The 15,250-nt window shown below is 41.2% G+C and overlaps 1 protein-coding gene across 1 annotated transcript; it reads right to left on the bottom strand.

Moving 5' to 3' along the window:
• Positions 1-1,897: 1,897 nt before the first annotated feature.
• BCL2L14 (BCL2 like 14) lies at positions 1,898-14,423 on the bottom strand. The gene is made up of 7 exons (XM_048952783.1): positions 14,341-14,423; positions 14,057-14,175; positions 8,398-8,838; positions 5,742-5,906; positions 4,761-4,828; positions 3,886-4,158; positions 1,898-3,186 (listed from the first exon to the last, which is right to left on the bottom strand). The coding sequence occupies exons 2-7, from the start codon at positions 14,067-14,069 to the stop codon at positions 3,145-3,147; spliced, it is 1,002 nt and encodes a 333-aa protein (XP_048808740.1). The 5' UTR covers positions 14,070-14,175; positions 14,341-14,423; the 3' UTR covers positions 1,898-3,144.
• Positions 14,424-15,250: the final 827 nt, after the last annotated feature.

Below are 15,250 nucleotides of genomic sequence, written 5' to 3'. Positions count from 1 at the left end.
GATGGCTGGAGCAAAGGTAAGCAGTGGAGCAGCGAAATGTTTGGTTTGGGGCAAGAACTCCACTGTGTTCTGCCGTTTCTACCTCCTGCTTCTTACTCACTGGACCAAGGGTGCTGCAGCCATGAGCCTGGGCACAGCCCATTTGTGAGTGTCTACACACATGGGCAGTGGGATCCTCTTTTCTGATGCTTTAACACCAGGAACAGCACTGGGGGCAGATTCCATTTACAGTTAGAGCTCTGGCCCATGGAGGGTGAGTTAGGTTGGAACAGCAGCTCCTGGGCTGCCCTGGGGGACCGGCTCAATTTTACACAGCCTAGAAGGCAACTGCAGGATGAGATAAATTGTGGCACTGCCTACAGAGTGCTCAGTAAAATAAGTTCATTTTAAGATTGAGTTAGCTGATAGAGCAAAGAGCTTAGATATGTACTAATATATATATGTGTATATATATACATATATAATTGCAGGGGGGTTGGAACTTGATGATCTTGTTGGAAGACCCCTTCCAACCCAAGCCATTCTATGATTCCTTAATAGAAGTCCCAAACAACAATCTGTTTTAATAGTAGACCACTCTATCTTCAAAGTAACACCCCAGATTGTCACCACAGGGTCCTACAGCAATAAAGGGAGAAGTATTTCTTGTGAGACATTCAAGTAAAATGAAGGCATGGACAGGCACTGTCCTTCACAACATTCCCTCTACTCCCATACACATCCCAGACTCACACATTTGTCTGCCACTGGCTTAGTCATCACAGATTAAAAAAGAAAACAAGGCAAGACTGGTTGAGCCAGTAGTAGAATTTTGCTAATTAATACCAGCCAGGAGCAGGGACAACAGCTTGGTGCTCAGCCTTGCTGACTGCTCCCACAATAAACCAAAACCATCATTCCAGCAAGAAGGTTACCACAGATCTCTGCCATAAAAGGAGTAGGTTGCTTTTAAAATCTAACTGACGTGGATGATAAATGTAAGACTGTCTAAATAAGAAACAGCTCACTTGGCTGATTATCTGTGCTGGCCCCTACTGCTACTGAAAAAGTCCCTCTGAACTGCCCAGAGCAAAATAAAAACCAGCTGAGCATCTTTTCTTCGATGGCTAGTATTCACATTCACATCCAAAATTGTCTATCTTGCTGTCTTGCTATCTTGGCTTCGTTCTTGTCATGAAACTGGCCCTGAGGTACCAGATTGGGAAGGAAAGGTAAGTGTGTGTTCAGAGCTCTTAAACCTTCAGCTTAAAAATCACACTCACAAATGCAAAACTTTCACCTTCCTAAACATCAGACCATTCTTCAAGATGAAATATAAATAAGAGACTTCCACAGGCTAGCTCTCAACAAATGGCATGTGCCAGAAGACCAAGTCTGGTCTGCCTGTAATTAAAGTGGAATCACTTCTAGTTCTTCAGTGCCAACATCTAGTTAACAAGCTTGCTTTTGCAGCCAATCAAATTTATAATAAATAAAACAGCAGCCTCTAGTGTGAGGAAGGGCATAACACCACACAACACTTCTCATTGGAAAAAGGCGTCAGACAAAGGGAAGGATGCTTTTCTCCTTCGAAAAATAACATATTGAGCTTCTGGTTAAATGCTTGTATCTCTCCCCAAATTATGCTGTCCCCCCTCCATGTCAGACCCCATTTTGGGATATCTGAAGTGGTCAGAAAGACTGAATGTTCTTAACAACTAAGAGAATCCTGGATTTGCAGTCTAGAGATGTAACAAGTGTTTCCCAAGTCGTTTGAAGCAGGGAAACAAAGCTCACTCCATCATATGTTCTCGGCCTTGTTTCACACATACATGTTCAAACAGCAGCAGCTTGCTACTCATAAGTTGAAAATTTAAGGTTTATTAGAAAAATATTTCATCTTTTATGGTATTGCATATTTTACACCCCCAGTTAAAATGCTTTTTATCACTTTTATTCAAATTCATAATTTGTTAGTAAGTTCCTCATGCAATTTCAATTGTTAACATACTTGTACAGTCAGAATGAGTACCTGTAATAGAAGGGCATCTTACTGAGGGGAAGAGAGTATTTTCAGGAAAAAACAACTCTGTACTGGAAAATCACAGAAGCAACACCATGATGGCACAGCTTCAGGAGTTGTTCCAAGTTCCCTCTCCATCCACCAAGGATTTTCAGGGGATGGAAGTCATGACTAAATATGTCACAAGTCAAGACTTAAAATAATGTATAGCTTAACTGGAATAAATCTCTGCTTTAAATGACAAGCTGTTATTCCTTCCTCTGCCACACCTACAGATTCGGGAACTCTAATGAGTTCGTTCACCTTCCATGCCTGAAAGTACACTTCTGTTTATGAGAAATCCCTGAGATTAAAGAGCATCGAGCTTTTCTATAATGAGAAATACACAATAGAATTGTTTTAAATTTCTTGGATAAAAAAATCTCTCACCATTTTTGTATTTTCCACTTCAGTAGAAAAAATAGCAATATAAAAGACAACATCTATTGCATTATGCTCTGAAGAGGTTTAAAACAAAAGAACTCAAATTAAAACATCTTAAGGTAGATCAAGTCTATTATCTTGGGAGAATGTGGAAGGCACTGGAGCAAATAGCTTCCATTAGCTTTACTCAGTCCCTGTCAGAATTATAAGATGGCATGAATAGTTTGGAGAAACTAACCAGGGAAAGGGAGAGAGAGGCAGCACTGACAGTAGCATGTAGGTACACCTACTAACAAGGTACACGGGACTGGTAACTGGTGGTACCACTATGAACCACACAAAACTGGCAGTGCACATCTTGACTGGTTGATGGTTTATTGACTCCAGTGGTTCCTGATTGCTTACCCTTCTTTTCCTCCCATTTGCATTTTAACATCCACCTCTAGGAGCAGTCGGAAGCAACTCTACGCAGAAATCTAACTGAAATCAATGTCCATGAGGCTGAGTGCTCCAGAGAAGTTGGAAGTGAATTCATATCCACTAGAAAGTACATCAATACCTACTTTGAGAAAGTGCTGTTGTACCCATCAGACTTAGAAATAGAACGGTCAAACATTCCACGTGAAAAATAAAAATAAAAATACATAGCCATTGGCATCAAATTCTGCATGTTCCTTAACTGTAGGCTCAGGTACCCTGAAGAATGAACTCAGTCACAATTATTCTACTTCTTCTTGATCCAGTGAACTCAAAGCCTTGTCCTATCATAGAGAAAGAAGAGTTAAAAAATTTAAAAGCAATGATGACTGATCCTAGTTTCTATTCTGCTGGGGTCAGTCCAGTAGAATTTCCTGACCTCACATGCTGTCTATTCCAATGGACTTATGCTTTACAGGGGTTTATGAAGTACAAATCTACTAGGACCTCTTACCTCTCAACAAGGTAGGTAAACAAGTTACAAAGGGCAACAGCTCTGCACCACTGCTGACAAAAAGCCCTTTGCACAGTGCTCTTGAACATAAATAGATGTTCTTGTGTATGGAGAGGTGAACATAAAACATACCATAAGGGCAGACTGTATGAAGCTATGAACTGCTATGCTGCTCCCAGAACTTGCTAACAGTGGACTTCAGGGATAAGGTTAAGATTACGTCAAGCATGTGGTGAAGTTTCCTGGTGTCTTTCCTAGACCTCAGGTTTTTGTGGTGGAGAGTCTGCCTGTGCCAGGAATAGTGTGTTACGCTGAGCAGCCCTCCGTGAATGTCTCCTATTAATTTTTGGATCTATGTAAATAAACAGCTTGCAGCATAGAAGATGTATTTTAGCAAGCAAATCCACAGCTTAAGTACACATTGTGTTCAAGAATAACTTTTAGGTTTGATTTGCATCTGGCCCATGCCAGTTCTGTGAAAGTATGTACTTCTAGATTATGCATGAGTCAAGGGAGGCAAAACTCTTACCCAGCCCCCACGATCACGAATCCAGGGACTGAAGTGCTCTTGGAGGTACTTTAATCCAAAGCCCATGACCAGGTTCATAGGATGGTTGTCCACAGCAGTAAGTCTGGTGGCAACTTCCAGTGCAAAGGCAACTTTGGTGCACTGTAACTGGTCTTCTGTCTCGTTTGTGGAATCTGCTGAGACATTCTCCAGGAATGAATCGGTGAGCCTCTCGAAGAAGGCATAGGACAACATATCTTCAAAACGCTGATAGAAACTCCTGTCTTTTTTGAACTGAAAAATAAGAATAAAGGTTGAGCCACTTCCGTTGTAATTGCTTTATATTTCCTACTTGGAAAGGAGAGCATCTCTAGATAATACATGCAATACAAGCTAATTGTGGTGTTGAATGCAGATGATACACAAACCTTGCATCTCACTGCAGAGCTATTCCTTCAGGAAATGTCTCTACATTTTTGTCTCAAAAAAAAAAACAAAAACCAAACCCTTCTCTATAGCAATTCCTAAAGCTGTAGGTTTTCTTTTCCTCCACTGAGAACAATATGTATGTCAAATTTAACTCAAGCACAAGAGGTTCTCAGAGTCAGTCCAGTGTCCAAAGTCTTGCAAAAGTGAATGGGATTGAGGCAGGTGAACCTTTGAAGTACACATCTTTTTGTGGACTTCCTCCTACATTCCAACAGAGATCTGCACTAGTCTTCTAGTTTGAAGATTAAGATTTCAGAATGAATGGTGGTGGATTCAGAAAGCCTCAAATGGTGCAAAGAGAGGTTCAGGATAGAGATAGAGAGGAGGGCTACAAAACATTCACTCCTGGCAAATGCGTAATTTCTCTCTCCACTCTAGCCTGTGTAGCTCTTGAAAGCAGGACTTACCCTTTCTTCTAGCTGATCCCCTGATTTTCTTAACAGTGCAACTATTGTTTGTATTGTCTTTTCTTCATCTGTTAAAGAAAAGAGATTGACATAAATATTGCTGTCTTCTAGTAGGATCCAGAGAGCAAAGCATGGCAAAGTCTTTATGTTACTTAATCATGAAGAGATGTTATTTTGTGGCAAATTCACAGAGTTGTATATCCAGGATCTATAATCTCTAAGTTCTAGTCTGCATGGAGTAGGCAATACTTTTTCTCTGCACGATGTTTTGCTCCAGTTAAGAACCTTGGAAGGAGCCTTAGTATCCTGCTGCCAGCCCTGTAAGCTTTGAGGTATGGCTGATAAGAGAACAAAGCAGCAGATAGCAAAAGCTGAAGAATATGGACTCGAAATTAGCGGAGGAGATTCCTCTCCTGATTGCCAATTGCACTTTCTGCAACTTATTAAAACAAATGCTGGGTTTAACAAATTACAGAAAGTGTAAGCATGACAGGCTCCCTCTTGCAACCAGAAATCCTGAGGAAGCTTGCACTAACTGCAAACTTCTGCAGATGTCATGGAAGACAGACAGTTCAAACATTCAACAGATGTTGCTGGTCAATCTTGTTCTGTTGCTGAAGAGGGACTGACATCATTGTTCCAGAAGCAGGTCTTTGTCCTAAAAGCCCTAGCAAACTGTTTTGCTCCCAGTCCTGCCACTCCTAAGCACTGCTCTGACACCTTGTGTCACTTTGCTGTCATTCTCCTTTTGCATGTCACACCTGCCTGGACTTTTAAGGATGTTGCTTTTAACTGCAGTAGCAAGTAGCAAAGGATATCCCTGAAATATGGGCAACAGGGCAGGAACCAGCAGAGTAAAATTCCCCCTTCACAGCATCTTACCACAGAACTTCTGGGTGCTTCACCATTCCTGAAAAAAGTGCCTTGCTCTGCAACACCAACCTGAGCTATTGCCTCTGAGAATGAAATTCCTCCCCTTACCATTTCCTTCACCCTCATTTTCATCAGCAGTATCTCCACTATCTTGTTCCAGAGCCCGGGTATGCACCAGCATCCTGAATGCCACATTTGAAGGAGATGGCTGAGGCCTGCTAGTCACAAGCTTGGAGAGTTTGTCTACAATATGATTGACATCTGCTTTTTCACCTGGATGGGAAGAAGGGTGGGAAATAAAGAAGGTAAGTAATCTTGGCCAGAAATATTTCAGAGATTTACTTGTTCATATGTTTGCTGAGGTGGAATACCAAGAGATACAGATTCTACTGCTGGGGCTTTGTTGTTTCCTGAGATTGGCTGGTAATAATTTAGAGAGAAATGCATTTCCACCTTTCTCTAATATTTGAACAGCAACTAACTATACGTAGACCATATGGAAGAAAAGATGAGCGTTGCCCACTAGCAGACATCCTTGCAACTCAGAAGCACAGCACATATTAAGAAACAGGACTGTGAATCACAGACCTTATTATGAGCTTGAAATTGCCCACAGTTGGTTCATCTATAGGCCCAGATTCAGGAAGGGTGATGTAGTTGAATGCTCTCTTCCTAGTTTCCCCACGTTAACTCTAAGCAAAAGAGAAGGCTTCCCTTCAGAGGTACCTCTAATGCAGAAACTTCTCCTGTCCTCAACACTGTTGTGTAAAGAACACACAAGTACTGCGAAAACTCAGCATCCAGGAGCCAGACTGGCTTCATCCACCCAGCAAGCTGACCTTGTTGGCCTTCCCTCTCACTGAAGGAACTCTGCCAGGCTTCCTGCCACAGCCCAGGGAACAACAGGCATTATTGTAAGACTTGCTTCAGCTAGAAAGCACTTGTCTTCACAGTGAGCCTCGTGGAGCTGGGGATGCAAGTGCGAACTCTCTTTAGGGGCATCTCCAATGCAACTGGCAGACGGCAAAATAAAGCTCAGCTGTGGTCTGATCCAAAACACTTCACAAATTCACAAGCAGAGTTTGTTGTGAGGTGCTAATGCCAGTGAAAACTGCCTTTCTAGGGTGGTGAATTAAGCCCCAGAATTTCCTTCCTCCCATTCACATACAGAGCCACTGAATTTCTAGGAAGATGAGTGGGCCATTTGTGACAGTGTATGATTATGTCTTCAGAAACCTAAGATTACTGGTTTTAGACAGAACATGCTGTCCTTGGGCAAGCTATCCCGCAGAGCAAGTGTGTTTCGCAGCTGTCAGTAGTGCAAGTTATAAAAAATAATGTTTTAGGAATACGGTTAGCAATCTGCTCAAGGACAGTTCACATCTGGATCAAAGGCCAGACACCTGCTCCAGGGAGGTAAATGGGGAGCAGGGTGAGGTGCCACTGAGGTCTTGCTGCCACCTGCAGAGACCACGGTCATGAGTTGGGAGGACCATCAAAACTCCTGAGAGCTTTCCTTAGCGATGTTAAATGAAATGGAAATTAAAATTGACACAGCTGATTGTGATATCTGGATCCAGATGATGGAAGGTTATGGCTAGCAAAACATATTGGGATGACACAGCGCCTCTTGGGAGACGCTGTGGAGTTTGGCAGCAGGGAGAATTAGGATCCTTTGGTGGGCAGGATCTGGTCCAAGTTAGTTAAACTGATCGAGAATGGAGTGTTAGGCTAGAGAAGTCAGCGGGTGATAAATTTTAGGAATATTTTTTACATGCAGTGAAGTGAAGGAGAAACTGCTGTGACACCAAGGTCAGTGAGCCATCAGGATCACACTGGGACCAGTCAGACAAACACCTGTATAAAATATGGCAATAGATCATATGCTGTATTTGGTGATTTAATGCAGATACTTCACCATCCTCTCTCAGTCTTTCATGAAAAGTTAAGGTATGGGTCACTTTCCAGAGCAGGAAAAAAAAAAAAACAAGAAAACAAACAATTGCCTACAGTGCAGCACCCTACATGGGGCCAGAGTGCAAGACGTGCATGTGAACTGATCACGAATGTCGAATGCATAACTACCACCACTAACTCTCCTTCTAGTATATGGAAGGGCAGATCCAGACCTGATATGGAAAATGCCCTCCTCAAAACCCTATAACCTCCCCAACTCAGTCTCAGACAAGGCATTATTTTTAAACCCATCTCAGTCAGGATCTGAGAAGAGTCCTGTGGCAGTGATAACAACAAGAAGGTTTATCTAACTGTGGAAGACTTTGATGTTTCCGATACACAGTGGGATTACAAGAGGCAGCCCAGAGACATGGACTTCTCCCTAATTGAGGCTGGCTGCTTCTGACTGCTTGGCACCAGAGCTACAAGGAAAGCCTTGCACTTCAGACTATGTTGTGGAACATACACTCCATGGTAAAACTCTTTGAAAAGGCCTTCAAACAATCTCTCTTTCTTGATTTTAGCGTGGAGATTTGCAGTCTGTCCAGTGCTTCACATTTTCACAGGTATGAAAACAAAAATCCGAAGCTCATAACAAGCAGTTGCATAGTATTTATCTTCATATGATGAAAAAACAAAAAAGCTGGTCAGAAGCATGAATCTCATGTGCAAGCACTAGTGATGATCTATCCAGCAATCTGACTTCCTAAATGGAAACCAACAGCACATGATGAGCAATTCATAAATCATTTAACGTATTTAGCGAGTAAATGAAGGACAGACAGCAGAGGAAAGAACTAAGACATACTTTGCTCCTGAAAACTCCTTTTTTGAAGGCTCCCAGTGCAGGTGTCAGAAGTGGAGAAATCTTCCATTCCACTGTTGGGTGCATGTGTTTTTATGGGACTTTGCTGCTCTGCTCTCCTGCAGAAAAAGGGCAGACAATATCTTGACAAGAATTTTTGTTTGGGTTGCTTTTTGCTTTTCTGTTTCTTTGCACCATGCTGCAATTCTGATACTTGGTGTGGCCCACTTTTATCACTTTGATGTTGGATCTCCCCTTCACTCCTGATTAAGGATGATGTTTTCAGCACATTTGCCTCATTTTTCAGAAGTTTCTTATATCTGCTGGCTGGCAACCTCCGTTGGGCATAGGCCATGAGGATCCTGTATTCTATAGTGTCTTGCTCATTGTCTTCCAGCAATATTTCTTCCATACTGACATCATTTGGTGAAGACATCTCAGCTCCTGCAAGAACATACTCTTAGTGTTAATGTTAATGTTATGAAAAACAGCCTGTTTTTCATAAATACTACCCAATACTTGACATGTCTAAGGAATATTTCACTGAATGCCTTAAAAACCCCAGTGATAGAAATACTGCATTTCCTGGAAATCATAGAATCACTGTTTTTTAGAAGAGAATTTGGTTACTAAGCAATACCTCAAATGGTTATCAAAGCAATAAAACAAATGTAACAGGAGATACAGTACTCACTTTTAATTGCATTTTGTTTGTAATTTTTCCTTTCAGTAGTTATTCAGTCCAAGTGATATTTGCCCAACACCATTTTCCCTTACTGAAAGACAGCTTACGATACAAAATATTTGCCCCAAACCCTTGGAGTGTTCATACTTCAAAGAAAAGAAGTAGCTCATTTTAGCAGGTAAAGGGACTGAATCCTAACAGCAGTCATTGTTTTCCAGAGAAGCAGAAGCATACAGTAGGAAGGATTTAGAAATTCAAGGAGTATTCAATAGTTGGGGTGCAGCACAGAACAATAGGAGACATCATAATAGTATCTGATTTTCAAGTTGGAAAGAAAAATGATTCATCAAAGCACTGCAAAGGAAAGGCCTGCACTGTGCTCAGATCATGCCACAAAGCAAGCATCTAACTAAATACAAGTTCTGCTGTCAGAAGAAGTGTTGACAAATTTGGGTCCTGATTGATTTAGGTGGAAAACAGTCAAAAACTGGCCCAAACATTAGGAAAAACTATGATGATACATTTCATATTCTCAGCTGTTCTTTCACTACAGGGGACCTGAGTCAACAATCTTACACGCTTGACTGTGTGCAATGACTGGGGTGATGGCATCATTTATTGCAACTTGTACTTGTCTAAACAAATATAACAATCACAAAGCATGCATATGCATTTTTCCACCTTGCTGCATGCTCTGGCATTGTAACTTAACAAGCAACTGTCCTGCTCAGTGCAAAATATTATTTCATGTTTACTTTGCACTGGACTCCTTTGCCACTGAGGCTCTGAAGCTAGAGCATCAAAAGGAAGAACAAGGAGTGTTCAGCTGTGATGTAGCCACCCCTCCAGCCACCCCAGTCATATGAAACTGCACTCTTATCCTGCAACTGGGATTTCTGTTGTCTACAAACAAAAATAGGAAGCTTTGTTCCCACTGCCTTCTCCTGAACAAGTACCAAATTCATATGCCATCAGGTGCAGAGGAACAAATGTAAGCTATTTTCTTCCTGCCTGGAATATCATTCAGCTATTTGCAACTTTGAATAAAACACTCTCGCTGATACACAACCAAATGGATGCTCAGATCCTAAGTGTGGAGTCACTCAGAAGTAACTGATTAAGTGGGAAAAAAAAAAAAAAAAAAGATTTCCATGCCCCAGAAAATGATAGAAAGAAATAAATCTCAGTTGATTGATTGCCTCGTTTAAAATACTGCTTTTAATGTAAGATTCATTTTGTTAAAGTTTCAAATTTCTAACTTTGTAAGTAACTTTAATAAAATCATTTATGTCACTATGTGCCATTCTACCTAATCTGTGGAAAGCACCTGATGTAATCAAAACTTGGACATGCCACATACTTCCACCATGCTAAACTGTTTTGTGGTTGTTAATGAGACAAAAGAGAAAGAAAGAAAAAAAAAAAGTAAGATTAAAAAAAGTCTTTCTTAAGAAATGTCTGAGCACCAGAGATTAGATTATTAGCACCAACTCTAAGCCCCTGGCTTACATGTGCTCTTTGTTCAGCACTGTCCTTATCAGGAAATGGGAAGGGGATGAGGAAAGGGAAAGGAAAGGAGAAAGAGCCAAGGAGAAACCCTGGAAATATCACACTGTAGGTCTGATGTGTCTGTTCCTCTTTGCACTGCTAAATGCAGCAGTGCAACTCACAATCTGCATCACTTTTTAGAGGCTATTATTCTCTCAAGAGAAAGATCTGTATCCAGATGCTGTGCTGAGATGTCACTAGTTTCCACAGTCACTTTAGAACAAAGCACCAAAGAAACGAGAATGAAAACTGTGTGACAGGTGTAGGGGGAGAGAAAGATGGGGAAAATTCCAACACTTCCATTAGTTGAGAAAGATGACTTGTTTGTCTTCCAGGGAACTTCTGTATTAATTCACCCCACAGGTGAGCCAAAGTGTGATTTCTCAGCTGTCTTCAAGTTAAGCTTCTGACTCACCACTCTCCCAAGCCTCCAGCAACCTGTTTCCAGTACATGGCAACAGCCTCTCTGAAATTTTCTTCCTAGTGTTCAGCTTGTTCAGTTTTCTGCAAGCAGTGTGTTGCACTGTCTAGCTGTTGGGTGTGTAGAACTCTATATCTAAACTCAAGTGGCAAATTTTCTCACTGTTCCCTGACTGCACACCTGATTGAGAACAGATGACACAGGTGACAGACATTTCTCTGTTGCCTATGAAGAGCATCCAGTCCTGGCCTGGTGGGGGCCCATTCTGCTTGAAATCTCTTGCTCCCAAATTCATTCCAAAAGCAGTCCTTGTTTGCTGAGCACAGAGGTGACAGTGGCCACTCTCTTGCGAGTTGCTGCCTCCAAATATTCAAGGAGTCAGCAAGAGCTTGATGCAAAGGAAACTAAAAGCAAACTGTTACAAGAAGCAAACCCAGCGGAGAAAAGGAAGTAGGAGCTTGAAACACAGGAAAAGCAGGGAGAACTGAAATGCTGCAAGACTGAAACAGGCTGCTTCTTCACTGTGTGCCAGGAGGGGATTACTGGTGGACATAACAGAGATCAGACACCTAAGACCAGAAACCAACAGAACTTAAAACAGAGCAGGCTTCCTCATCTCTATTGGGTATATAAAACTAAATAAAAATAAAAATAAACAGTAATATAAATATTACATAAGCTATAAACAAATTACTTTAAAAATAGAAGTTTCGTTCCCAAACATCAAAAAGAATGATCTGTAATAGCATAAAGTAATCAGCACAGTTGTATAACCTAGAATATCACTTGAACAGTATGTGTTAAGAACTGGCCTACCCAAACCAATCCTGAATGTGGCTGTACAGATAAAAATCAAATAAGGGTTCAAAGGTTGGTGTTCAAAGCAAGGCTAAATGAAGGAGGTATAATGTACAACTTCCTGGTACATAACAGCAAAGGAGCACTTGCTCTTCAGACGCAGCTGTAGAGTTAAACCTGCTCCTTGCTCCTTACTCCTTCTCAGGCAGCCCCTGAGAAGTGAAACAAATCATTCTGATAAAAATGTAGTATAGAAGCTTCCATACTGAGACATTTTTTTCCTATCCAACTAGATCAGAAGAGCCTAAAAAGAGAACGAAGTGTAGTCTGTATGTTACGTGTTCTATCGCTCACAGAGAGCAAGAAAAAGGTATCACCACATGCTGTTTGGTGTTTGGACAGAACAAGCAGTAAACTTGTTTTGCAGCTCATTTTAAAGTGTGAAACCTTAATTGTTGGTTTGTATCTCTCTTTAGAATTACTTCTTACATACGTACTATAACCATATTTCCCTAATATCCCATCTGATACAAGCTGGGGACAGGATAAGCTTTTTGCAGAAAGAGCACTCAATTTGCATGAACACTCCCAGAAATAAGTTTCTACTCAGAAAGTTTTTTAATGCAATCATTGATCTTTTTTGGCAAGTGCTTGGAAGTCCAGCTGAACACAGAATCTGCATATTATTTCCTAGAATGATTAAAAGAAACTTGAAGGATCAGATGATGGAGGGTAACAGCGCAGTCTCATTCTGTCTACTTAAAAATACTCTGGTCTAAATTATTTATCTTCGGGAGCTTGCAGACCTCAGAGGAAGTAGTACTACTCCCTTCTGCTTCAGTATATTGTGAAGATTCAAAAGTAGGTGAAATAACTTTTTATTTGGAGGATGCCCACTTCTAGACCCATGTTTGGCAAAACTTTGTGAAGCCATGTCTTGGCTATGCCATTTCTTGACTTCTTTTACATTGTTTTTAGAAAATATTCTCAGGTATAAACCCAAACTACCACAGCAGCTAACTGTACAACCCCCTGGTCTTGCAATCAACAGACAGTCCACCTGACTCCAAACTTGTGGCTGCCCCATTCGTGCTTCCCAAGCTCCTTCTTTCCTCCTGACTTTACTACCTTGCCTCTTGTGCTTCTTTCTCCAACACCAGCAAAGCAGAGCACCTGCAGACATGATCACCCAATACGTCCTCTGTGGGAGGGTTCCTCTCACTGCATCCTGGGGGTTTTTCTACAAATGGCTGAGGAACCTTGAACTAGCAGAGGCGAAACACTATCAGTGCTGGTGCTGATGTTTGGTTTGGTTCTTATAGAGAAGCTCAGAACTGTCACAAGTCTCCATAGGCCACACATATGCGAGTAGTACACTTCTCTGAAAGCAGTATTTCATGCCTATTGACTCAGGCATTCTCATAAAACCCTAATTGGTTTGTTGTTTTCTGAGCAGGAGAGTCTTTGCTGTTTTAAACTGTACAAATCCTGTGGAAAGCTAGTATTACACTTGAGGCCACATCTCTCCTCAAGTACTGCAGTGCAGTTTCCTCCAGAATGGAAAGCAATGAGACGCAATTTGAAAGATTATGTGCTCCTTATTAAATCTTAACTGAAGAGGAACCACATAGCTAGTAAACGGTTACACCAGCATGAGGATAAACATCCCCAGTGGCAACAGATTCTTCATGAAGACTGTTGTGCAAGAGATACAATGCATGCTATACAGAAAGGTCTGCACTGATACACATCTTTCAGAGAAGTTATATGCTGGCCTGTGCCAGCCCAGAGGTTTTTCTCTTACACAAAGACAAAAGGCTGCCCCACACTCAAGACTTGAGAAGAGAATCCATACACCAACTGGCTACATAAATTCACTGAGGTACTCCTGAGTTTTAAATCCAGTTTTCCGCGGTTAAATGTGCTGCAGTTGGAAGAAGAGAACTTTGCTCTACTTGGCTATGTATGTCAGGCACACCATCAAACATAGCAAGGCTTGTACAGAAGTTCCAAAAGTCCTAGGACAGTTCCCTCCTTTGCTTTTTGACATCATAGCTAAGCCTGACAGGGAATTACTTTGAATTAACCATGATAAATGTGGCAATTTAATCCATACACAAATAAGATTCAGTGAACCCCATTCTGGATTATGGACTATCAGGCATTATACATAAGAAACAAGGCTCAGAGAGGAAAAGGGTATTTATTACCTTCTGGATCCATTGCACCAGCAACACGGTGTGCCTGATGATCTAAGTTCTTTCTCCTTTTCTTCCAGTGATTACACTTCTTTCTTTGGTAGAACCAGCCTTTTAAGCACAGGAGTTACCTTCACAAAAAAAAGAAAAAAAAGAAAAAGAAAAAGAAAAAAGAAAAAAAGAAAAGGAAAGAAAAAAGCATTTAACTTCCTTCACTTCTTCTATTTAACATTTTCAGTCTCACATGGAAATACACGCGTGAAGCTTCACTACTGCACTTCCAGTGAAGAAGTGACCTTGCATTTCCTTATGAGAACAGTGTTCAAACATCTCACAGCTCATTTCATCGAAAGCAAGAACGGTGGAGCCTTCCCTCAAGCATGTGACTGGTGCTGAGCAGCAAGTAAGGCAAGTGGGATGGTCTACAACTGCTCTGGGCTGCTTTGTTTTTTTCCTTAAAAAAAAAAAGGAAGTATTTCTTTTTTTTTTTTTTTTTTTTTCACTTCATGGTAAAAGTTCAATGAAATTATCATTTTGGTACTGATTTTTGTACGTGTGCGTGTTCTGAAATCAACCGTGCCTTTTCTTCTATAAATATACGAAGGATTCTTTTTTTTTTTTTTTTTTTTTTTTTGTATGTCGTTGAGTTGTATTTTTTTTTTTCAAAATCTTGTTAAACATTAACCAGATGAAATAGATAAGATTATTGTAACAGTGCCATGGTTGACTCTCATGACTCTCAATATGCTTTTCACCATGTCAGTGGACTTTCATTTTCACAGTGATCTTGTAGATGAAGCTGCAGGCTGAGAGGGGCTGGGTATATGCAATTGAGCCTTGTCCTGCCACCCAAGGGGGTGAACTCTTTCATTTCTCAGTGGTGCTCAGAACCAAAGGCAAAGGACTTGAAATATCACACTTGGGGTCAGGGCAATCTCAGAATTGTGTGCAGATTAGGGGAAGAATTCAATGAAAGCAGTCCTACAGAGAAGAACTTAGGAGCTCTGGTGGATGAAAAGCCAGACATGAGCCAGCACTGCGCTCTTGCAGCCTGGAAAGCCAAACGGTGCTTCAAAACAGGGGTGACCAGCAGGGAAAAGGAGAAGTCTGAGGTCTCCAGCACAAGAAGAATGCAGAACTTTTGGAGTGGGTCCAGAGGAGGGGCACAAAGATGATCAGAGAGCCAGACTACCTCTCTTATGAAGG

This window comes from Lagopus muta, chromosome 1, assembly GCF_023343835.1.
Source record: "Lagopus muta isolate bLagMut1 chromosome 1, bLagMut1 primary, whole genome shotgun sequence".
Taxonomy (NCBI): Eukaryota; Metazoa; Chordata; class Aves; order Galliformes; family Phasianidae; genus Lagopus; species Lagopus muta.
Note: the sequence above shows the minus strand (reverse complement) of the source record. Positions and strands in the feature narration are given on the sequence as shown.